The 26,763-nt window shown below is 48.2% G+C and overlaps 1 protein-coding gene across 1 annotated transcript; it reads left to right on the forward strand.

The window, feature by feature from the left end:
• Positions 1-6,527: 6,527 nt before the first annotated feature.
• Positions 6,528-6,993, forward strand: LOC127312168 (uncharacterized). Its single transcript, XM_051342631.1, has one exon. The coding sequence runs from the start codon at positions 6,559-6,561 to the stop codon at positions 6,835-6,837; it is 279 nt and encodes a 92-aa protein (XP_051198591.1). The 5' UTR covers positions 6,528-6,558; the 3' UTR covers positions 6,838-6,993.
• Positions 6,994-26,763: the final 19,770 nt, after the last annotated feature.

A 26,763-nucleotide genomic window follows, 5' to 3' on the forward strand; every position in this document is an offset into this window, starting at 1 on the left:
TCGGAGGTCCCCCGGTGGCCATATGACTCGATTTTAGCTTGGTTAGGTCATAGGTACATGTGGAAACAAGGATCATCCCATATGATCTCAAGTTTCTCTCCGGTTCACCTCCGAGGGAGTTCCCCCTATACATGCAGAATCTGCCTAAGTGTAGGAACCCCCTGTCCGAGAAGCCGGACACACCTGGGGGTAGCCGTGGATATAAAACCATCTCAAATCACTTTTGTGCATTCCATGTGGATAAACACAAGTTTTGGGGCCATTCCCTAGATCTGATGCTCGATTTCTGACGAAACCCTAGTTCTGCTGACCGCGCGGTCTACCCCTTTGACTACATCCCATCGGGGGTCCCCCGGTGGGCATATGCCTCCATTTGAGCTTGGTTACGTCATAGGTACATGTGGAAACAAGGATCATCCCATATGATCTCAAGTTTCTCTCCAGTTCACCTCTGAGGGAGTTCCCCCCTATACATGCAGAATCTGCCTAAGTGTAGGAACCCCCTGTCCGAGAAGCCGGACACACCTGGGGGGGGGGGTAGCCTTGGATATAAAACCATCTCAAATAACTTTTGTGCATTACATGTGGACACACACAAGGTTTGGGGCTATTCCCTAGATCCGATGTTCGATTTCTGACGAAACCCTAGTTCTGTTGACCGCGCGGTCTACCCCTTTGACTTCATCCCATCGGGGGTCCCCGGTGGGCATATGCCTCCATTTGAGCTTGGTTAGGTCATAGGTACATGTGGAAACAAGTATCATCCCATATGATCTCAAGTTTCTCTCCGGTTCACCTTCGAGGGAATTCCCCCTATAGATGCAGAATCTGCCTAAGTGTAGGAACCCCCTGTCCGAGAAGCCGGACACACCTGGGGGTAGCCTTGGATATAAAACCATCTCAAATCACTTTTGAGCATTCCATGTGGACACACACAAGTTTTGGGGCCATTCCCTAGATCCGATGCTCGATTTCTGACGAAACCCTAGTTCTGTTGACCGCGCGGTCTACCCCTTTGACTGCATCCCATCGGGGGTCCCCAGTGGCCATATGCCTCCATTTGAGCTTCGTGAGGTCATAGGTACATGTGGAAACAAGGATCATCCCATATGAACTCAATTTTCTCTCTGGTTCACCTCCGAGGGAGTTCCCCCCTATACATGCAGAATCTGCCTAAGTGTAGGAACCCCCTGTCCGAGAAGCTGGACACACCTGGGGGGTAGCCTTGGATATAAAACCATCTCAAATAACTTTTGTGCATTCCATGTGGACACACACAAGTTTTGGGACCATTCTATAGATCCGATGCTCGATTTCTGACGAAACCCCAGTTATGTTGACCGCGCGGTCTACCCCTTTGACTGCATCCCATCGGGGGTCCCCCGGCGGGCATATGCCTCAATTTGAGCTTGGTTAGGTCATAGGTACATGTGGAAACAAGGATCATTCCATATGATCTCAAGTTTCTCTCCGGTTCACCTCCGAGGGAGTTCCCCCCTATACATGCAGAATCTGCCTAAGTGTAGGAACCCCCTGTCCGAGGAGCCGGACACACCTGGGGGGGTAGACTTGGATATAGAACCATCTAAAATCACTTTTGTGCATTCCATGTGGACACACACAAGTTTTGGGGCCATTTCCTAGATCCGATGCTCGATTTCTGACAAAACCCTAGTTCTGTTGACCGCGCGGTCTACCCCTTTGACTGCATCCCATCGGGGGTCCCTCGGTGTCCATATGCCTCCATTTGAGCTTGGTTAGGTCATAGGTACATGTGGAAACAAGGATCATCCCATATGATCTCAAGTTTCTCTCCGGTTCACCCCCGAGGGAGTTCCCCCCTATACATGCAGAATCTGCCTAAGTGTAGGAACCCCCTGTCCGAGAAGCCGGACACACCTATGGGGTAGCATTGGATATAAAACCATTTCAAATCACTTTTGTGCATTCCATGTGGACACACACAAGTTTTGGGGCCATTCCCTAGAACCGATGCTCGATTTCTAACGAAACCCTAGTTTTGTTGACCGCGCGGTCTACCCCTTTGACTGCATCCCATCGGGGGTCCCCCGGTGGGCATATGCCTCCATTTGAGCTTGGTTAGGTCATAGGTACATGTGGAAACAAGGATCATCCCATATGATCTCAAGTTTGTATCCGGTTCACCTCCGAGGGAGTTCCAGCCTTTACTTGCAGTATCTGCCTAAGTGTAGGAACCCCCTGTCCGAGAAGCCGGACACACCTGGGGGTAGCCTTGGATATAAAACCATCTCAAATCACTTTTGTGCATTCCATGTGGACACACACAAGTTTTGGGGCCATTCCCTAGATCCGATGCTCGATTTCTGACGAAACCCTTGTTCTGTTGACCGCGCGCTCTACCCATTTGACTGCATCCCATCGGGGGTCCCCCAGTGGCCATATGCCTCCATTTGAGCTTGGTTAGGTCATAGGTACATGTGGAAACAAGGATCATCCCATATGATCTCTAGTTTCTCTCCGGTTCACCTCCGAGGGAGTTCCCCCCTATACATGCAGAATCTGCCTAAGTGTAGGAACCCCCTGTCCGAGAAGCCGGACACACCTGGGGGGGTAGCCTTGGATATAAAACCATCTCAAATCACTTTTGTGCATTCCATGTGGACACACACAAGTTTTGGGGCCATTCCCTAGATCCGATGCTCGATTTCTGACGAAACCCTAGTTTTGTTGACCGCGCAGTCTACCCCTTTGACTGCATCCCATCGGGGGTCCCCCGGTGGGCATATGCCTCCATTTGAGCTTGGTTAGGTCATAGGTACATGTGGAAACAAGGATCATCCCATATGATCTCAAGTTTCTATCCGGTTCACCTCCGAGGGAGTTCCCCCCTATACATGCAGAATCTGCCTAAGTGTAGGAACCCCCTGTCCGAGAAGCCGGACACACCTGGGGGTAGCCTTGGATACAAAACCATTTCAAATCACTTTTGTGCATGCCATGTGGACACACAGAAGTTTTGGGGCCATTCCCTAGATCCGATGCTCGATTTCTGACGAAACCCTAATTCTGTTAACCGCACGGTCTACCCCTTTGACTGCATCCCATCGGGGGTCCCCCGATGGGAATATGCCTCCATTTGAGCTTGGTTAGGTCATAGGTATATGTGGTAACAAGGATCATCCCATATGATCCCAAGGTTCTCTCCGGTTCACTCCCGCCCTGCTACTTCTCTCCCGCCCTTTTTTTCTCGCCCACCCTTTCCCGCTGCTTCTCTCCCGCCCTTTTTTCCCGCCATGATTTCCCGCCAAGTTTTCCTGCCCACCATTTCCCGCCCATTCTCTCCCGCCAAGTTTTCCCGCCTTTTCAGCCCCTGGTCGGCCTATATATAGCCATGTCTTCTCCACTAACAGCACCAGCAACATTTCTCCCCTCATCACTTCTATCATCCAACAACACCACAAAATCCTCTGAGCTGAGCTACCGCTGAGATGGCTCCTCGTCGCCGTAGCAACACGGGCTTCATCGGCGTTCGCCTGCGGCCTGCGGGACATTTCGCGGATGAAATCACCGTCGGTGGTACGCGTGTGTGGCTCGGCACCTTCTACACGAAGGAGGTTGCTGCCCGCGCATACGATGTTGTGGCTTGGAGGTTTGGCCGGCCGCGCCACGAAATGAACTTCCCGGAGGTCAGGTCTCTGACGGAAGCTCAGAGTCTCTCTACTGAGCCACTACTTCGCTCACAGGGTGAAGCGTGGCGGTACAGGTCTGGCCAGCGGCGGATTGATACCACTGAGGCGGACGAGCAGTTCATGGCACAGTGGCGCAGAGACCATCCCGGTGCCGTCGAGGCAGAGCACGCATTCTGGAAGGAGAAGCAGACGTAGAGGAGAGAGAGGAGGGCGGGAAAGCGTAAGAGGAGGGCCGAATATGAAGCAGAGTACACCAAAGGAGAGGCGTCGACATGGGGGGAGGATGATGAACGGTGGTTGTGGAACCTCTCAAGTACCGCTTCAGAGGACACCCCCAGCGAGGACGAAGATTTCGACTTCTGATTAATATGTGTGTGTGTAGATTCCGTGTGTCTAGCGGGTCATGCGTCGACCCAGTGTTAAGTTCTTTGTTCGTGTGTGGGTGTAGTTCTTTAAATGTTTTGGTTCGTGTGTGGGTCTAGTTTTTTAAGTGTTTTGGTTCCTGTGTGGGTGTAGTTCTTTAAGTGTTTTGGTTCCTATGTGGGTGTAGTTCTTTAAGTGTTTCGGTTCGTGTGTGGGTCTAGTTCTTTAAGCGCTTTGGTATGTGTGTGGGTCTAGTTATTTAAGTGTTTTGTATCGTGTCTACGTCTTAAGTTCTTAAATGTATCACTTTAGTGCATTCCATGTGGACACACACAAGTTTTGGGGCCATTCCCTAGATCCGATGCTCGATTTCTGACGAAACCCTAGTTCTGTTGACCGCGCGGTCTACCCCTTTGACTGCATCCCATCGGGGGTCCCCCGGTGGGCATATGCCTTCATTTGTGCTTGGTTAGATCATAGGTACATGTGGAAACAAGGATCATCCCATATGATCTCAAGTTTCTCTCCGGTTCACCTCCGAGGGAGTCCCCCCCTATACATGCAGAATCTGCCTAAGTGTAGGAACCCCCTGTCCGAGAAGCCGGACACACCTGGGGGGGGTAGACTTGGATATAAAACCATATCAAATCACTTTTGTGCATGCCATGTGGACACACACAAGTTTTGGGGCCATTCCCTAGATCCGATGCTCGATTTCTGACGAAACCCTAGTTCTATTGACCGCGCGGTCTACCCCTTTGACTGCATCCCATCGGGGGTCCCCGGTGGCCATATGCCTCCATTTGAGCTTGGTTAGGTCATAGGTACATGTGGTAACAAGGATCATCCCATATGTTCCGAAGTTTCTCTCCGGTTCACCTCCGAGGGAGTTTCCCCCTATACATCCAGAATCTGCCTAAGTGTAGGAACCCCCTGTCCGAGAAGCCGGACACACCAAGTGCTAGCCCATGTATGCGATTCCGACGCTCCGATGGTCTGTATCTTGGTAAACCCTAGGACGGAGACCCCGCAGATCTACCCCTAGGGTTAGGATTAGTGACTCCGGTTGACCCGTCTGCGAAGAGCGTCACCCGTGGAACCTACATATGCCATCTAAGAATTCTTAAAAAATAGAACTTTTTTACATAATTCATTCTAGTAAATAAATAATAGAAACATAATATAAAGTAATATGAGAGAGAAAAAAAATAAAATAAAAACCTATATGCCGAGGGTGTCCGTCGGCATAGGGGGCCATGCCCTATGCCGAGGGTAGCCCTCGGCGTCTATTTGACGCTGTGAGCGGGCGGTGCCGGCGCGGGTGCGAGGGCAGGCGATGCCGGTGCTACGCCGAGGGCTAGGTAGACGCCGACGGCAGCCCTCGGCGTAGCCTCCTCTATGCCGACGGCATGCGTACGCCGACGGTCGGCGTTCCGAGCTGCCCCGGCGAGGCCGTATGCCGACGGCCGTCGGCGTAACTCTGGCCGTCGGCGTCTTTGGCCATTCCTGTAGTGCTATGATTTTGCGCTCTTTATGATGATTATGTATGACTGAAATCCTCCATACGGTTGAAACCATATGACGAACACCAATTTAAAACATATGAGAATCTCACTTTTGCCGTTTAAAAAAATGCCCATTTCTTTCATTTCCACTTCATCGCTTCCTGAGATAGTTCTTTGCAGTCAGCTTGTATCTTCGGTTTCCTGGTAAAATAGAATAAATAAAACTTGAATCAATGGCATCATTTTAAGCCATTGCCCCTAACACCCCTCTGCTCGCGGGCATCGACAGGTTCCATACTGCAGAAAAGGAATAGAGATGCGTCAATGCACGTAATCAAGTACCGGATCTCTACCAAAACTCACGTTTGAGAACATTCTAGTCCATGCCCTAGCGATGATCACCCATTACTTGGGTGGATTGACCTTGTAATTTGATACATTATTTTACTGATTAGAATCATAATAGGAGATTAACTAGTGACCATATTTGATCCACACATTCCTTTCCAATTGCCAAACTACGTCCCAACAACTGAGGGTGGAAAAGAAATTCATGGATCAAGTTCAAACACAGTTTCTTCCCACACATGTAAACCCTGTACATCCATCTACCAATCACTGTCCCAGGATCCTTGAAACTCCTTCGTGCAGCTAGCATTGCCCGCAAGAGGTCTGAGGTTGATAGCGCGAGCTGCCTCACGGTGAGGGCGGAGCACAATGTTTTCGGAATTTATTGTTGTGACACTTGTCAATTGTTTCGGTAGATAATGTGGTTGGCTCAAGTTAGGGCTCTCTCATTCGAAAATCCTCACCGCTTTCAGTGGCATTATTGTGAGGATGAATGCTTTGTTTTTGGGACATGATCAGTTTAGTGGTGGCAGCAGGAAATCTCTAGAGCTTATGAATTTGGCGCCAACTATAAATACCCTTGAAGCCTCCTCAAACGCAAGTCACAAGTCACAGCACGAGTTGTGTCTTACGTGTAAGTTACAGAGCATTCAGAAGCAGAAGCGAACCACATGGGATCCTTGGGCCCTGCCGCGAGCGTGAGCAAGATCAACGACGGTGCGGCGGCCGTCGGCGGCCAGCATCAGCAGAAGAAGATGGAGTGCGGCGTGTTCAGCTGCAGCTTCCGGATGCCGCTGCACTATCCGCGGTACAAGAAGGCGGACTACGAGGCGATGCTAGACTGGCGCGTCGACTGCCTGCTCCGGGAGTACGGCCTCCCGGTCGCCGGCGACGTCAACGACAGGAGGCGTTTCGCCATGGGAGCCTTCCTCTGGCCCGGCCAGTACTGATCGAGCTCACCTTAATTTCCACCCAAATCAGGCCGATCAGCGACTGCAGAAGCAACGTCACATGCCCGGTCATGTAATGAATGAAGACCTCGTATCAAATATTATATTCATATACATCCGTCATCTAATGGAAATCGCCACTCAGAAAAGAGTGTTTCTCGGACTATGTATGAATAATAAGCATTGGAAGAATGTGTTCTTTCTCATGTTCTTACGTGTCTCTGTATATCCAAGGTTGTTCGTTTTGGTATGCAGTTCAGAGTTTGTTTGAAGCGTGTCATGTTTCCGCTCGTGTCTTCTGAAAGTCTGAATTGTTGCAAGCTTCGAACTGCTCTTGCGATTGATTACTACTTCACCCCTACTTTATTTGCAATTGGTTTCTTCAAAAATTTCGGATTGAAACAGACATCCCAAACCTGGAAGGAATGCCCCGCTGTCAGTTTGCTGCTAGCAACAAGCTAGTCTAATTAACAGAAGGAAATGTTCATTTATCACACTGTATTTTGCTGAAAAGTCTGCCTAAGAGCATCTCCACCGGCGCTCCCCAAATAAGCGCCGGATGCCAGCATCGCGCTATGGCGGTTGCCGGTAACTTCTCCCCAATTTGGAGAGAGCGGTTGCACACACCAGCAACCCAAAAAAATCTTCCAAAAATAACTTTGAACAAGCAACCGATGAAATTTTATTTAAATTTACATAAAATTTAATGAAACTTGAATTTCAAACTACCTGAAGGTACTGCTTCGTCAGTTGCTTGTTCATCTTGATCATTGTTCTTTTTAGTTATAGGGCTGAAAATTGGAGGCAGTTCATTTGCTGGGACCTGAACAACATCATCCCTGTGCATGGACCTCGAGCTTTCATCATGGCCAAGATAAATATGCAGATACATATGACCAAATGACATAATCAAGCATAGTTTATATGCCGAATGCGCTCCTAATATCTATCAATCCATTTCTGTTTATTGCGAGTATTGAAACACACAAATGCACCAAAATTCTCCATGCGATTTCATATCATATGACCTCAATAATGCTCTCAACAAATGACGGTGATCAAGAATCCTCGTCAACATGATCATACCAACTTATTGAGCCATTCACATATGCCTTACTACTACCAGTGCCTGTAAAATAACCATTATGGTAAAATCCCAGTGAGAAAAAATCATCCTTAAACACGCATCAACCATAGGTACAAACATGGCTTGAAAATCCACTAATTCACACACTGTTTTCCGACCCCCAAACCAGTACCCAAACCCCTTCCAAAATACCTCCCCAAAACATACCACAATTACTAACCTATACCCTGCTAACTATCAGCAATACCTAACAAAAGCACCATTTTGTGACGATTCAACCACAAAGATCACCAAAAAGATTGAGATTGAGAGGAGATTGAGGCTTACAGTAGTTTGTGGGTGGATAGACTTCTGGCTATCAAGAAGGAGACATTACTGCTGCCTCCAATGACCTGAGAAGATCCGTGGTGGATCCTTTCCACACGACTGTCAAATAACACCGACGACAACCGTCTCTCCTCGTGGATCCTTTCCTCTCCCTCTCGCTCACCTCGTAATGATAAGGAAACCACAAACATGAAAGAAAGTGGAGGCATGGTTGATTTTATGAATAATAGAAGTTCAAGTAGTTATATGTAAAATTACACTTGGTTGGGATGGCGCTGCCACTACCAGACGGGTCCTACCCTACCAGTTGTCCCAGTACGTAGGTGGACCATTTGTGATGATCATACATGGGTTGACACAACGTACGTCTTCTTAGATAGTCAATTGATGTTCCAAAAATACAGTGATGAAAGTGATTTATACAAACAAGTTCAGCGGTTAATCTCACATTTTACTCTTTCAATTTCAGCACTCCCAAATTCACCTGGTAGTTCTTCTAGTAGGTGCGTTGATTGACCTAGGTTTCGGTATTGTGGCGTGTACGTCTCTTGCTGGTTTGCCACCTAAAAGTTTCCATTTTGGATAGAATAAATTTATCGAGGATTTATAACTTGTTATGTGAGTTCTCAATAGTCCAAAAACTCTCGGATATTAAAATACATGAGTTTAACTTCACGGGTTGTTCTCACTTTGGTCCAAGTCTGTACATGTAGGGGGAACTTGCCACCATGATCATGCTCGGATACTCTCACGGAGACGAAGCGCCTTTATTGGCCCAAAATATCATGAGAAAGGGCCCCTAGACTTTTTCACATATCTTTAGCTAAACCCTTTGATGATCTCCAAACGATCATTTTAATGACACACTTGACCTGGCGGTAGTCCACTCAAGTAAAAGAGTTCCATATGAAACCATGAAAGAGTCCATCTCCAGATGATTATGATCTTGTGTTGTTAATTACTTCATGTTGAAATCCCGATGCTTCCAAGTCCTATGATATATGAGGGTTTCAACAATATTACAAAACGAATTTTACCTAGGTGTGGAACTTGTGTACATGAACCTTTCTATGACCATGTTCTATTGCTTGCTTGGCCACATGTACATGCGGTCTCTTCTTTGTGAACTACGATCACGGTGTACCTCGCTTTCCATGCTTAAATAGGAAAGCAACTACATGGACATTTGAAGTAATTAGGCGCAACAACCATGCGATGAATGCTTCCATGCCGATCAATATTGAGCATGTTAGGCCTTTTATGTTGTTGTGTGCACCCTGAGCACCCTTCGGCCCAATGAAGTGGCTCAATAATAAACATTTGATCATACACATTCAAGTTCACACTATCCTTTCTTTACATTGCCATATTTTGAGAAAGCCTTTGCAGTCTCCATCTCAAGTTGCACCAACACTAGCGAGCATAAACATGCTAAGAGATTGTAAATACCGCAACATAAAATCATTTATTGACCAAAATCATCTATCATCATTTGGTACGTCATGCCTAATTCTCTTGTGAACCGCCACATTATAGTGCATCTATAGTGTGCTCTCTTGTGATTGCCACATTCTTTTCTCACAGCCAGTCAATTTTGTGGGAGAACAAGAATGTACAGATTACAAAAACATGCAAAAACTCGTGAGTCCACGTCAGCAGGCACATTGGCAAGTTCCAGTCCGATGTTTCCAGACTTAGACTAAGGTGCACAAAAAAAATTCCAAGTTAAATATGTCATTTTTGTTAGATGTATATATTGTATATTATAGTTTCCTCATATGTTAGGGGGCTTCCTACATATTTGCACCTGCACCTGTACTATATATTGTGGCCTTTGGCCACTGGTAATACAACAAGTCTATTACCCTAACATGGTATCAGAGCTACGTTAGCTCCTCTCCTCGCAGCCGCCGCCGCCGCCCGCCCGCCCCGGCTTCCTGCCGCCGCGCCCGGCCGCCGCCGCCGCCTCTTCCTCGTCGCCTGCCCCGTCCCGCCGACCACCGCCCGACCGCCGCCCCGTCCGGCCGCCCGCGCCCGGCCGTCGCCCCCGTCCCGCCTCACGCGCCCGGTCGCCGCCCCCGCCGGTTGCCTCCCGCGCCCGGCCGCTGCCCGCGCACCGTCGGCCGTCTCCGCCTCGTCCGGCCGCCCGACTCCGCCCGCCCCGGCTTTCCCTCGTCCGGCCGCCCGCCTCATCTCCGCCGGCCGCCGCTGCGCCCGGTGCTCCGCCCCGTCCGGCCGCCCGTCTCCGCCCCATCCGGCCGCCGTCCCGCGCCCGGCCTCTCCCTCCGCCGGGCCGCCGCCGCCAGGCCGTCCCGCGCCCGGCCTCTCCCTTCCGCCGGGCCGCCCCGCCGCCAGGCCGTCCCGCGTCTGCTACTGTTTTTCGGTCGGGAGTTGACCCGATCTCATCTCTAAAAAAAACTATGTCTTCCTCGTCGGGCTATCTTGCGATTCCTCGCTGCCCGGTGATTTTTGATGCCGCGAATTATCCTGATTTCACTGCCTTCATGCGCGTCCACATGCGCGGTCTTCGTCTTTGGGGTGTGCTTTCTGGCGAGGTCCTCTGTCCGCCGCGCCCCACTGCTCCTACGACGCCTATTCCACCGACGCCTGTTGCCCTTGCCCCCGATGCTACTAAGGATGTCAAGGATGCAGCCAAGAGTGCTGATGACACTGCTCTGGCTGAGTATGACCGGAAGGTTCAGGAGTATTCTACTGCTGTTGCGACGTACCGGCTTGATCTGACTGACTACACTCAGTGGATAGATAAGGATGCTCGTGCTGCTGATGTTCTCACTTCCAGTGTTCTGCCTGCTGAGTTCATGGGTCTTCCCACTGTTGCTGCTCAGTGGGCTTTTTTCGTCAGTGCTATCAGCCGTCTGGGGATGCTCTTTACCTGTCTGTGGTTCGCTAGGAGCATGCTCTTCAGCAGGGTGATTCCACTATTGATTATTCTATACTCAGAGTGCTGCTATCTGGCGTCAGCTTAATTCTCTTCGTACAGCTGTGTGTGCCACCTGTCCCTGCTGTCTAACTATGCGCGCGGATCTGGAGTTTCAGCGCATCGTTGAGTTCTTGTCGAGGCTCCGCAAGGAGTTTGAGCCTAGTCGTGCCCAGCTGCTTGCTCGTGGTCGTGTTCCGCTCTCTGAGGTCCTGTCTAAGCTTCGTGCTGAGGAGACTCGTCTTCGTGGTGCTCGTCTTGTCTGAAGTAAGGGTGATTTATCATGATCAAATGGTTTGAGTATGCATATTGTTAGAGAAGAACATTGGGCCGCTAACTAAAGCCATGATCCATGGTGGAAGTTTCAGTTTGGACAACAATCCTCAATCTCTTATGAGAATATTATCTGTTGTTGAATGCTTATGCATTAAAGAGGAGTCCATTATCTGTTGTCTATGTTGTCCCGGTATGGATGTCTAAGTTGAGAATAATCAAAAGCGAGAAATCCAATGCGAGCTTTCTCCTTAGACCTTTGTACAGGCGGCATAGAGGTACCCCTTTGTGACACTTGGTTGAAACATATGCTATGCAATGATAATCCATGTAAATCTAAGCTAATTAGGACAAGGTGAGGGTGGTAATCTATGCATGAGGCTTGCAACTTATAAGATATCTTATGCATAACACATATGAATTATTACTACCGTTGACAAAATTGTTTCTATGTTTTAAAATAAAAGCTCTAGCACAAATATAGCAATCCATGCTTCCCTCTGCGAAGGGCCTTTCTTTTACTTTTATGTTGAGTCAGTTTACCTACTTCTTTCTATCTTAGAAGCAAACACTTGTGTCAACCGTGTGCATTGATTCCTACATATTTGCTTATTTGCATTCATCATATTACTTTGTGTTGACAATTATCCATGAGATAAACATGTTGAAGTTGAAAGCAACTGCTGAAACTTATATCTTCCTTTGTGTTGCTTCAAAACTTTCTACTAAGAATCTATTGCTTTATGAGTTAACTCCTATGCAAGTCTTATTGATGCTTGTCTTGAAAGTACTATTCATGAAAAGTCTTTGCTACATGATTCAGTTGTTTAATCATTGTCTTTACCATTGCTTCGAATCACTTCATTCATCTCATATGCTTTACAATAGTATTGATCAAGATTATGATAGCATGTCACTTCAGAAATTATCCTTGTTATCGTTTACCTACTCGAGGGCGAGTAGGAACTAAGCTTGGGGATGCTTGATACGTCTCAAACGTATCTATAATTTCTTATGTTCCATGCTACTTTTATGATGATACTCACATGTTTTATACACACTTTATGTCATTATTATGCATTTTCTGGCACTAACCTATTGACAAAATGCCGAAGAGCCAGTTGTTGTTTTCTGCTGTTTTTGGTTTCAGAAATCCTACAAAGGAAATATTCTCGGAATTGGACGAAATCAACGCCCAGGGCCTTATTTTCCACGAAGCTTCCAGAAAGACCGAAGGGATTACGAAGTGGGGCGACGAGGCGCCGCCACCATAGGGCCGCGCGGCCTGGGTGGGGCCTGCGCCGCCCTATGGGGTGGGCCCCTCGCGCCGCCTCCAACCCTGCCCTTCCGCCTACTTATAGCCTTCATCGTGAAAACCCCTGTACCGAGAGCCACGATACGGAAAACCTTCCAAAGACGCCGCCGCCGCCAATCCCATCTCGGGGGATTCAGGAGATCGCCTCCGGCACCCTGCCGGAGAGGGGAATCATCTCCCGGAGGACTTTTCATCGCCATGATCACCTCCGGATTGATATGTGAGTAGTTCACCCCTGGACTATGGGTCCATATATAGCAGTAGCTAGATGGTTTTCTTGTCCTCATGTGCTATCATTGTTAGATCTTGTGAGCTGCCTATCATGATCAAGATCATCTATTTGTAATGCTACATGTTGTGTTTGTTGGGATCCGATGAATATGGAATACTATGTCAAGTTGATTATCAATCTATCATATATGTGTTGTTTATGATCTTGCATGCTCTCCGTTGCTAGTAGAGACTCTGGCCAAGTTGATACTTGTAACTCCAAGAGGGAGTATTTATGCTCGATAGTGGGTTCATGCCTCCATTAAATCTGGGACAGTGACAGAAATTTCTAAGGTTGTGGATGTGCTGTTGCCACTAGGGATAAAACATCAATGCTTTGTATAAGGATATTTGTGTTGATTACATTACGCACCATACTTAATGCAATTGTCTGTTGTTTGCAACTTACTACTGGAAGGGGTGCGGATGCTAACCCGAAGGTGGACTTTTTAGGCATAGATGCATGCTGGATAGCGGTCTATGTACTTTGTCGTAATACCCAATTGAATCTCACTCTACTCATCATGATATGTATGTGCATTGTTATGCCCTCTTTATTTGTCAATTGTCCAACTGTAATTTGTTCACCCAACATGCTATTTCTTATTGGAGAGACGCCACTAGTGAACTGTGGACCCCGGTCCATTCTTTTACATGTGAATACAATCTACTGCAAACATTGTTCTCTACTTGTCATTGCAAACAAACATCATTTTCCACACCATACGTTTAATCCTTTGTTTACAGCAAGCCGGTGAGATTGATAACCTCACTGTTAAGTTGGGGCAAAGTATTTGGATTGTGTTGTGCAGGTTCCACGTTGGCGCCGGAATCTCTGGTGTTGCGCCGCACTACACTCCGTCACCAACAACCTTCACGTGCTCCTTGCCTCCTACTGGTTCGATGACCTTGGTTTCTTACTGAGGGAAACTTGCTGCTGTACACATCATACCTTCCTCTTGGGGTTCCCAACGGACGAGTGCTTTACCGTCACAAGGAAGCTACTTTCTGGTGCTGTTGCAATCCAACACCCACGTCAGCAGCCATCATCACTCTCACTCTCACTCTCACTCTCATACTCCGTCTCTTTCTCTTTATCTGGCTCACTATCACTATCACTATCTTTTGAGTACAAAGTTGAAGGGTCGATGGGTGGAGGCTCATCATAATTGTCATTCGCCTCAAGTAACTTCTCGAGCATAGATATGTCATTTAGATCCACCACTGACTCACCACGAGTTTCTGCATCGTTCCCGAGGTCCTCTTGAACAAACGGTTCTAAAATATATCCCCCGAAGTCCTGTTCCTCTTGATAGAAAGTCTCTAATTCCATTGTACTCATTGCCATTGAGCCACTGCCGCATCACCTCACCTCTGTCACGTTCGCGCTCATCAAAGTCGATTTCCGTGACTTACCCATGCATATACCCATATTGCAGAAGGTGTCTATACATTTCATCCTTTCCACGACGTTGACGCTTCACGCAGCGAACGCAGGGGCAAAGTGCCCGAACCAGCCCCTTTGTACCACGCGCTAACTCATTCACTAGAAAACCACTCAGCTGTTTTCTCAGTTGCACTAACACGCTCGTTGTATATCCATCCATTATCAGCCATCCTCTGCTTTATTGGGAGCCAAACCACATACATAGAATTTATATCAAATAGGAAATTAAATGCATTATATTTTTATGTATTTTACCGGGCGAAACGCATGCATCAACCTACATCTCTACTAGGTGCGCTCCTAGCAGCCGCCGGATCCGTAGTTGGCTACGTTCTCCATGCTCTACCCCGGTCCAAGTCAGAATTTCGGCAGCACCTCCCCGCTGCTCTCCCGATACACGTCTCGGCAAAAAGCCGAGAGGATGTGCATCCGGAGAACAACGGGGAGGCGCCGCCGAAATCCTGACTCGGACCGGAGTAGAACATGGAAAACGTAGACAACTACGCATCCGCCGACTGTCCCGTAAATGCCGCAAGCGTTACGGTTCAAAATATGCTGACCACTAATGCATAGTTATCCGCGTAACGCTCGCGGATGGGAAGTGACACCTAGGTTACGCAACTTTACTTGGAAAATGAATCTAGTGACATAAGAAAATGTGGAGAAGGGGAGGCGTTGTTTTAGCTGACCCTCGGCGGACGGAGAGAATCACATACACGACGACAAGGCGGTCACGACGGAGCGGTCACGACGGAGCGGTCACGACGGGGCGGTCACGAGGTCGGCGGTCACGACGGCACCAATTTCCATTCAATAAAAAACAAATTATTTCACATTTCACATTTTCTATTTGTATTTGTATTTCACATTTTCTGTTTCACATTTTCACATTTTCTATTTGTATTTGTATTTCACATTTTCTATTTCACACTTTCACATTTTCTATTTCACATTTTCACATTTTCTATTTCACATTTTTACATTTTCTATTTCATATTTTCACATTTCAAATATTATTTCACATTTCACATTTTCTATTTCTATTTCTAAATAGCATACAATCTTAGAAACAAAAGTTACAAAAAATAAAATAAAATAACTTACAAAGATGAGGCAGGGGCCGGCGGGGTCGAGGCAGGGGCTTCTACTGCGCGTGGCGGCAGCGACAGGGAGGCAGGGGGCGGCGGCAGCGCGAGAAGGGAGGTAGCAGGGGCTTACGACGAATCTAGGGGAGGCAGGGGCGGTGGCGGCGCGAGTAGGGAGGTAGCACGGGGCGGCAGGGGAAGCTAGCAGGGGCGGTCGGCGGGGCGAGCAGGCGGCAGCGCGAGCAGGGGGCGATGGGGGAAGCTAGCAGGCGGCGGCGCGAGCAGGCACTGAGCGGGGGAAGGAGATGAGGAAAAAAGGGGTGCGGCTCAGGCGCGTGGTCCGGCTCGACCCGACCTTGCCCGTTCCCCAAACCCTAACCCTATGCCGAGGGCCAGGCTATGCCGACGACAACCCTCGACATAGCCCCCCTTTTTTTCTTTTTAATTTATTTTTTATTTAAATTTTCTTAATGTCAATTATATTATAAAATATATTAATATAGGTCCATGCAAAAAAAAATTAATCTTCTACATTGCCAAGCTATGCGCATAAAAAATTACCATCTTAACTTAATATTTTCTCCCGTAGACGAAACCCTAATCCGGTAGCCCCGCAGATCTACCCCTTTGACCGACCTCCGATGACAGCTGACCCATGGACTTTTCTCTTCCTTTGTGTTGTTTTAGGTCATAGGAACATGTAGTACCAATAATTACCCTATCTTACCTCAATATTCCCTCCGGTAGAAGAAACCCTAATCTGGGAGCCCCGCAGATCTACCCCTTTCACCGGCCTCCAATGATAGTTGACCCATGGACTTTTCTCTTCCTTTGTGTTGTGTTAGGTCATAGGAACACGTAGTACCAATAATTACCCTATATTACCTCAATATTCCCTCCGGTAGACGAAACCCTAATTTGCAAAATCTGCCTATGTGTAGGAACCCCCTGTCCGAGAAGCCGGACACACCTGGGGGTATCCTTGGATATAAAACCATCTCAAATCACTTTTGTGCATTCCATGTGTACACACACAAGTTTTGGGGCCATTCCCTAGATCCGATGCTCGATTTTTGATGAAACCCTAGTTCTGTTGACCGTGCGGTCTACCCCTTTGACTGCATCCCATCGAGGGTCCCCCGGTGGGAATATGCCTCCATTTGAGCTTGGTTAGGTCATAGGTACATGTGAAAACAAGGATCATCCCATATGATCTCAAGTTTCTCTCCGGTTCACCTCCAAGGGAGTTCCCCCCTATACATGCATAATCTGCCTAAGTGTAGGAACCCCCTGTCTGAGAAGCCGGACACGCCTGGGAGGTAGCCTTGGATATAAAACCATCTCAAATCACTTTTGTGCATTCCATGTGGACACACACAAGTTTTGGGGCCATTCCCTAGATCCGATGCTTGATTTCTGACGAAACCCTAGTTCTGTTGACCGCGCGGTCTACCCCTTTGACTGCATCCCATCGGGGGTCCCCCAGTGGCCATGTGCCTCCATTTGAGCTTGGTTAGGTCATAGATATCTTATGCATAACACATATGAATTATTACTACCGTTGACAAAATTGTTTCTATGTTTTAAAATAAAAGCTCTAGCACAAATATAGCAATCCATGCTTCCCTCTGCGAAGGGCCTTTCTTTTACTTTTATGTTGAGTCAGTTTACCTACTTCTTTCTATCTTAGAAGCAAACACTTGTGTCAACCGTGTGCATTGATTCCTACATACTTGCTTATTTGCATTCATCATATTACTTTGTGTTGACAATTATCCATGAGATAAACATGTTGAAGTTGAAAGCAACTGCTGAAACTTATATCTTCCTTTGTGTTGCTTCAAAACTTTCTACTAAGAATCTATTGCTTTATGAGTTAACTCCTATGCAAGTCTTATTGATGCTTGTCTTGAAAGTACTATTCATGAAAAGTCTTTGCTACATGATTCAGTTGTTTAATCATTGTCTTTACCATTGCTTCGAATCACTTCATTCATCTCATATGCTTTACAATAGTATTGATCAAGATTATGATAGCATGTCACTTCAGAAATTATCCTTGTTATCGTTTACCTACTCGAGGGCGAGTAGGAACTAAGCTTGGGGATGCTTGATACGTCTCAAACGTATCTATAATTTCTTATGTTCCATACTACTTTTATGATGATACTCACATGTTTTATACACACTTTATGTCATTATTATGCATTTTCCGGCACTAACCTATTGACAAAATGCGGAAGAGCCAGTTGTTGTTTTCTGCTATTTTTGGTTTCAGAAATCCTACAAAGGAAATATTCTCGGAATTGGACGAAATCAACGCCCAGGGCCTTATTTTCCACGAAGCTTCCAGAAAGACCGAAGGGATTACGAAGAGGGGCGACGAGGCGCCGCCACCATAGGGCCACGCGGCCTGGGTGGGGCCCGCGCCGCCCTATGGGGTGGGCCCCTCGCGCCGCCTCCAACCCTGCCCTTCTGCCTACTTATAGCCTTCATCGCGAAAACCCCTGTACCGAGAGCCACGATACGGAAAACCTTCAAGAGACACCGCCGCCTCCAATCCCATCTCGGGGGATTCAGGAGATCGCCTCCGGCACCCTGCCGGAGAGGGGAATCATCTCCCGGAGGACTCTTCATCGCCATGATCGCCTCCGGATTGATGTGTGAGTAGTTCACCCCTGGACTATGGGTCCATATATAGCAGTAGCTAGATGGTTGTCTTCTCCTCATGTGCTATCATTGTTAGATCTTGTGAGCTGCCTATCATGATCAAGATCATCTATTTGTAATGCTACATGTTGTGTTTGTTGGGATCCGATGAATATGGAATACTATGTCAAGTTGATTATCAATCTATCATATATGTGTTGTTTATGATCTTGCATGCTCTCCGTTACTAGTAGAGGCTCTGGCCAAGTTGATACTTGTAACTCCAAGAGGGAGTATCTATGCTCGATAGTGGGTTCATGCCTCCATTAAATCTGGGACAGTGACAGAAATTTCTAAGGTTGTGGATGTGCTGTTGCCACTAGGGATAAAACATCAATGCTTTGTATAAGGATATCTGTGTTGATTATATTACGCACCATACTTAATGCAATTGTCTGTTGTTTGCAACTTAATACTGGAAGGGGTGCGGATGCTAACCCGAAGGTGGACTTTTTAGGCATAGATGCATGCTGGATAGAGGTCTATGTACTTTGTCGTAATGCCCAATTGAATCTCACTCTACTCATCATGATATGTATGTGCATTGTTATGCCCTCTTTATTTGTCAATTGCCCAACTGTAATTTGTTCACCCAACATGCTATTTCTTATTGGAGAGACGCCACTAGTGAACTGTGGACCCCGGTCCATTCTTTTACATCTGAATACAATCTACTGCAAACATTGTTCTCTACTGTTCATTGCTAACAAACATCATTTTCCACACCATACGTTTAATCCTTTGTTTACAGCAAGCCGGTGAGATTGATAACCTCACTGTTAAGTTGGGGCAAAGTATTTGGATTGTGTTGTGCAGGTTCCACGTTGGCGCCGGAATCTCTGGTGTTGCGCCGCACTACACTCCGTCACCAACAACCTTCACGTGCTCCTTGCCTCCTACTGGTTCGATAACCTTGGTTTCTTACTGAGGGAAACTTGCTGCTGTACACATCATACCTTCCTCTTGGGGTTCCCAACGGACGAGTGCTTTACCGTCACAAGGAAGCTACTTTCTGGTGCCGTTGCAATCCAACACCCACGTCAGCAGCCATCATCACTCTCACTCTCACTCTCATACTCCGTCTCTTTCTCTTTATCTGGCTCACTATCACTATCAGTATCTTTTGAGTACAAAGTTGAAGGGTCGATGGGTGGAGGCTCATCATAATTGTCATTCGCCTCAAGTAACTTCTCGAGCATAGATATGTCATTTAGATCCACCACTGACTCACCACGAGTTTCTGCATCGTTCCCGAGGTCCTCTTGAACAAACGGTTCTAAAATATATCCCCCGAAGTCCTGTTCCTCTTGATAGAAAGTCTCTAATTCCATCGTACTCATTGCCATTGAGCCACTGCCACATCACCTCACCTCTGTCACGTTCGCGCTCATCAAAGTCGATTTCCGTGACTTACCCATGCATATACCCATATTGCAGAAGGTGTCTATACATTTCATCCTTTCCACGACGTTGACGCTTCACGCAGCGAACGCAGGGGCAAAGTGCCCGAACCAGCCCCTTTGTACCACGCGCTAACTCATTCACTAGAAAACCACTCAGCTGTTTTCTCAGTCGCACTAACACGCTCGTTGTACATCCATCCATTATCAGCCATCCTCTGCTTTATTGGGAGCCAAACCACATACATAGAATTTATATCAAATAGGAAATTAAATGCATCATATTTTTATGTATTTTACCGGGCGAAACGCATGCATCAACCTACATCTCTACTAGGTGGGCTCCTAGCAGCCGCCGGATCCGTAGTTGGCTACGTTCTCCATGCTCTACCCCGGTCCAAGTCAGAATTTCGGCAGCACCTCCCCGCTGCTCTCCCGATACACGTCTCGGCAAAAAGCCGAGAGGATGTGCATCCGGAGAACAACGGGGAGGCGCCGCCGAAATCCTGACTCGGACCGGAGTAGAACATGGAAAACGTAGACAACTACACATCCGCCGACTGTCCCGTAAATGCCGCAAGCGTTACGGTTCAAAATATGCTGACCACTAATGCATATTTATCCGCGTAACGCTCGCGGATGGGAAGTGACACCTAGGTTACGCAACTTTACTTGGAAAATGAATCTAGTGACATAAGAAAATGTGGAGAAGGGGAGGCGATGTTTTAGCTGACCCTCGGCGGACGGAGAGAATCACAGACACGACGACAAGGCGGTCACGACGGGGCGGTCACGACGGAGCGGTCACGACGGGGCGGTCACGAGGTCGGCGGTCACGACGACACCAATTTCCATTCAATAAAAAACAAATTATTTCACATTTCACATTTTCTATTTGTATTTGTATTTCACATTTTCTGTTTCACATTTTCACATTTTCTATTTGTATTTCTATTTCACATTTTCTATTTCACACTTTCACATTTTCTATTTCACATTTTCACATTTTCTATTTCACATTTTCTATTTCACATTTTCACATTTTCTATTTCATATTTTCACATTTCACATATTATTTCACATTTCACATTTTCTATTTCTAGTTCTAAATAGCATACAATCTTAGAAACAAAAGTTACAAAAAATAAAATAAAATAACTTACAGAGATGAGGCAGGGGCCGGCGGGGTCGAGGCAGGGGCTTCTACTGCGCGTGGCGGCAGCGACAGGGAGGGCGAGGCGGCGGCGCGAAAGCGGTGGAGGTAGCAGGGGCTTACGACGAATCTAGGGGAGGCAGGGGCGGCGGCGGCGCGAGTAGGGAGGTAGCACGGGATGGCAGGGGAAGCTAGCAGGGGCGATCGGCGGGGCGAGCAGGCGGCGGCGCGAGCAGGGGGCGATGGGGGAAGCTAGCAGGCGGCGGCGCGAGCAGGCACTGAGCGGGGGAAGGAGATGAGGAAAAAAGGGGTGCGGCTCAGGCGCGTGGTCCGGCTCGACCCGACCTTGCCCGTTCCCCAAACCCTAACCCTATGCCGAGGGCCAGGCTATGCCGATGACAACCCTCGGCATAGCCCCCCTTTTTATCTTTTTAATTTAATTTTTATTTAAATTTTCTTAATGTCAATTATATTATAAAATATATTAATATAGGTCCATGCAAATTTGTTTTAATCTTCTACATTCCCAAGCTATGCGCATAAAAAATTACCATCTTAACTTAATATTTTCTCCCGTAGACGAAACTCTAATCCGGTAGCCCCGCAGATCTACCCCTTTGACCGACCTCCGATGACAGCTGATCCATGGACTTTTCTCTTCCTTTGTGTTGTGTTAGGTCATAGGAACATGTAGTACCAATAATTACCCTATCTTACCTCAATATTCCCTCCGGTAGAAGAAACCCTAATCTGGGAGCCCCGCAGATCTACCCCTTTCACCTGCCTCCAATGATAGTTGACCCATGGACTTTTCTCTTCCTTTGTGTTGTGTTAGGTCATAGGAACACGTAGTACCAATAATTACCCTATATTACCTCAATATTCCCTCTGGTAGACGAAACCCTAATTTGCAGAATCTGCCTATGTGTAGGAACCCCCTGTCCGAGAAGCCGGACACACCTGGGGGTATCCTTGGATATAAAACCATCTCAAATCACTTTTGTGCATTCCATGTGGACACACACAAGTTTTGGGGCCATTCCCTAGATCTGATGCTCGATTTCTGATGAAACCCTAGTTCTATTGACCGTGCGGTCTACCCCTTTGACTGCATCCCATCAAGGGTCCCCCGGAGGGAATATGCCTCCATTTGAGCTTGGTTAGGTCATAGGTACATGTGAAAACAAGGATCATCCCATATGATCTCAAGTTTCTCTCCGGTTCACCTCCAAGGGAGTTCCCCCCTATACATGCATAATCTGCCTAAGTGTAGGAACCCCCTGTCTGAGAAGCCGGACACGCACAGGAGGTAGCCTTGGATATAAAACCATCTCAAATCACTTTTGTGCATTCCATGTGGACACACACAAGTTTTGGGGCCATTCCCTAGATCCGATGCTCGATTTCTGACGAAACCCTAGTTCTGTTGACCGCGCGGTCTACCCCTTTGACTGCATCCCATCGACGGTCCCCCGGTGGCCATATGCCTCCATTTTACCTTGGTTATGTCATAGGTACATGTGGAAACAAGTATCATCCCATATGATCTCAAGTTTCTCTCCGGTTCACCTCCGAGGGAGTTCCCCCCTATACATGCAGAATCTGCCTAAGTGTAGGAACCCCCTGCCCGAGAAGCCGGACACACCTGGGGGGTAGCCTTGGATATAAAACCATCTAAAATCACTTTTGTGCATTACATGTGTACACACACAAGTTTTGGGGCCATTCCCTAGATCCGATGCTCGATTTCTGACGAAGCCCTAGTTCTGTTGACCGCGCGGTCTACCCCTTTGACTGCATCCCATCGGAGGTCCCCCGGTGGCCATATGACTCGATTTTAGCTTGGTTAGGTCATAGGTACATGTGGAAACAAGGATCATCCCATATGATCTCAAGTTTCTCTCCGGTTCACCTCCGAGGGAGTTCCCCCTATACATGCGTAGACCGCCTAAGTGTAGGAACCCCCGTCCGAGAAGCCGGACACACACAGGGGGTAGCCGTGGATATAAAACCATCTCAAATCACTTTTGTGCATTCCATGTGGATAAACACAAGTTTTGGGGCCATTCCCTAGATCTGATGCTCGATTTCTGACGAAACCCTAGTTCTGCTGACCGCGCGGTCTACCCCTTTGACTACATCCCATCGGGGGTCCCCCGGTGGGCATATGCCTCCATTTGAGCTTGGTTACGTCATAGGTACATGTGGAAACAAGGATCATCCCATATGATCTCAAGTTTCTCTCCGGTTCACCTCTGAGGGAGTTCCCCCTATACATGCAGAATCTGCCTAAGTGTAGGAACCCCCTGTCCGAGAAGCCGGACACACCTGGGGGGGGGGGTAGCCTTGGATATAAAACCATCTCAAATAACTTTTGTGCATTACATGTGGACACACACAAGGTTTGGGGCTATTCCCTAGATCCGATGTTCGATTTCTGACGAAACCCTAGTTCTGTTGACCGCGCGGTCTACCCCTTTGACTGCATCCCATCGGGGGTCCCCGGTGGGCATATGCCTCCATTTGAGCTTGGTTAGGTCATAGGTACATGTGGAAACAAGTATCATCCCATATGATCTCAAGTTTCTCTCCGGTTCACCTTCGAGGGAATTCCCCCTATAGATGCAGAATCTGCCTAAGTGTAGGAACCCCCTGTCCGAGAAGCCGGACACACCTGGGGGTAGCCTTGGATATAAAACCATCTCAAATCACTTTTGAGCATTCCATGTGGACACACACAAGTTTTGGGGCCATTCCCTAGATCCGATGCTCGATTTCTGACGAAACCCTAGTTCTGTTGACCGCGCGGTCTACCCCTTTGACTGCATCCCATCGGGGGTCCCCAGTGGCCATATGCCTCCATTTGAGCTTCGTGAGGTCATAGGTACATGTGGAAACAAGGATCATCCCATATGAACTCAATTTTCTCTCTGGTTCACCTCCGAGGGAGTTCCCCCCTATACATGCAGAATCTGCCTAAGTGTAGGAACCCCCTGTCCGAGAAGCCGGACACACCTGGGGGGTAGCCTTGGATATAAAACCATCTCAAATAACTTTTGTGCATTCCATGTGGACACACACAAGTTCTGGGGCCATTCTATAGATCCGATGCTCGATTTCTGACGAAACCCCAGTTATGTTGACCGCGCGGTCTACCCCTTTGACTGCATCCCATCGGGGGTCCCCCGGCGGGCATATGCCTCAATTTGAGCTTGGTTAGGTCATAGGTACATGTGGAAACAAGGATAATCCCATATTATCTCAAGTTTCTCTCCGGTTCACCTCCGAGGGAGTTCCCCCCTATACATGCAGAATCTGCCTAAGTGTAGGAACCCCCTGTCCGAGGAGCAGGACACACCTGGGGGGGGGGGGTAGACTTGGATATGGAACCATCTAAAATCACTTTTGTGCATTCCATGTGGACACACACAAGTTTTGGGGCCATTTCCTAGATTCGATGCTCGATTTCTGACAAAACCCTAGTTCTGTTGACCGCGCGGTCTACCCCTTTGACTGCATCCCATCGGGGGTCCCTCGGTGTCCATATGCCTCCATTTGAGCTTGGTTAGGTCATAGGTACATGTGGAAACAAGGATCATCCCATATGATCTCAAGTTTCTCTCCGGTTCACCCCCGAGGGAGTTCCCCCCTATACATGCAGAATCTGCCTAAGTGTAGGAACCCCCTGTCCGAGAAGCCGGACATACCTAGGGGGTAGCATTGGATATAAAACCATTTCAAATCACTTTTGTGCATTCCATGTGGACACACACAAGTTTTGGGGCCATTCCCTAGAACCGATGCTCGATTTCTAACGAAACCCTAGTTTTGTTGACCGCGCGGTCTACCCCTTTGACTGCATCCCATCGGGGGTCCCCCGGTGGGCATATGCCTCCATTTGAGCTTGGTTAGGTCATAGGTACATGTGGAAACAAGGATCATCCCATATGATCTCAAGTTTGTATCCGGTTCACCTCCGAGGGAGTTCCCCCCTATACATGCAGAATCTGCCTAAGTGTAGGAACCCCCTGTCCGAGAAGCCGGACACACCTGGGGGTAGCCTTGGATATAAAACCATCTCAAATCACTTTTGTGCATTCCATGTGGACACACACAAGTTTTGGGGCCATTCCCTAGATCCGATGCTCGATTTCTGACGAAACCCTTGTTCTGTTGACCGCGCGCTCTACCCCTTTGACTGCATCCCATCGGGGGTCCCCCAGTGGCCATATGCCTCCATTTGAGCTTGGTTAGGTCATAGGTACATGTGGAAACAAGGATCATCCCATATGATCTCTAGTTTCTCTCCGGTTCACCTCCGAGGGAGTTCCCCCCTATACATGCAGAATCTGCCTAAGTGTAGGAACCCCCTGTCCGAGAAGCCGGACACACCTGGGGGGTAGCCTTGGATATAAAACCATCTCAAATCACTTTTGTGCATTCCATGTGGACACACACAAGTTTTGGGGCCATTCCCTAGATCCGATGCTCGATTGCTGACGAAACCCTAGTTTTGTTGACCGCGCAGTCTACCCCTTTGACTGCATCCCATCGGGGGTCCCCCGGTGGCCATATGCCTCCATTTGAGCTTGGTTAGGTCATAGGTATATGTGGAAACAAGGATCATCCCATATGATCTCAAGTTTCTATCCGGTTCACCTCCGAGGGAGTTCCCCCCTATACATGCAGAATCTGCCTAAGTGTAGGAACCCCCTGTCCGAGAAGCCGGACAGACCTGGGGGTAGCCTTGGATACAAAACCATTTCAAATCACTTTTGTGCATGCCATGTGGACACACAGAAGTTTTGGGGCCATTCCCTAGATCCGATGCTCGATTTCTGACGAAACCCTAATTCTGTTAACCGCACGGTCTACCCCTTTGACTGCATCCCATCGGGGGTCCCCCGATGGGAATATGCCTCCATTTGAGCTTGGTTAGGTCATAGGTATATGTGGTAACAAGGATCATCCCATATGATCCCAAGGTTCTCTCCGGTTCACTCCCGTCCTGCTACTTCTCTCCCGCCCTTTTTTTCTCGCCCACCCTTTCCCGCTGCTTCTCTCCCGCCCTTTTTTCCCGCCATGATTTCCTGCCAAGTTTTCCCGCCCACCATTTCCCGCCCATTCTCTCCCGCCAAGTTTTCCCGCCGTTTCAGCCCCTGGTCGGCCTATATATAGCCATGTCTTCTCCACTAACAGCACCAGCAACATTTCTCCCCTCATCACTTCTATCATCCAACAACACCACAAAATCCTCTGAGCTGAGCTACCGCTGAGATGGCTCCTCGTCGCCGTAGCAACACGGGCTTCATCGGCGTTCGCCTGCGGCCTGCGGGACATTTCGTGGATGAAATCACCGTCGGTGGTACGCGTGTGTGGCTCGGCACCTTCTACACGAAGGAGGTTGCTGCCCGCGCATACGATGTTGTGGCTTGGAGGTTTGGCCGGCCGCGCCACGAAATGAACTTCCCGGAGGTCAGGTCTCTGACGGAAGCTCAGAGTCTCTCTACTGAGCCACTACTTCGCTCACAGGGTGAAGCGTGGCGGTACAGGTCTGGCCAGCGGCGGATTGATACCACTGAGGCGGACGAGCAGTTCATGGCACAGTGGCGCAGAGACCATCCCGGTGCCGTCGAGGCAGAGCACGCATTCTGGAAGGAGAAGCAGACGTAGAGGAGAGAGAGGAGGGCGGGAAAGCGTAAGAGGAGGGCCGAATATGAAGCAGAGTACACCAAAGGAGAGGCGTCGACATGGGGGGAGGATGATGAATGGTGGTTGTGGAACCTCTCAAGTACCGCTTCAGAGGACACCCCCAGCGAGGACGAAGATTTCGACTTCTGATTAATATGTGTGTGTGTAGATTCCGTGTGTCTAGCGGGTCATGCGTCGACCCAGTGTTAAGTTCTTTGTTCGTGTGTGGGT

This window comes from Lolium perenne, chromosome 7 (assembly GCF_019359855.2).
Source record: "Lolium perenne isolate Kyuss_39 chromosome 7, Kyuss_2.0, whole genome shotgun sequence".
Lineage (NCBI taxonomy): Eukaryota > Viridiplantae > Streptophyta > Magnoliopsida > Poales > Poaceae > Lolium > Lolium perenne.

Coding starts and splice junctions, on each gene's coding strand:
- LOC127312168 (XM_051342631.1), top strand. CDS start 6,559: ATGGGATCCTTGGGCCCTGCCGCGAGCGTGAGCAAGATCAACGACGGT.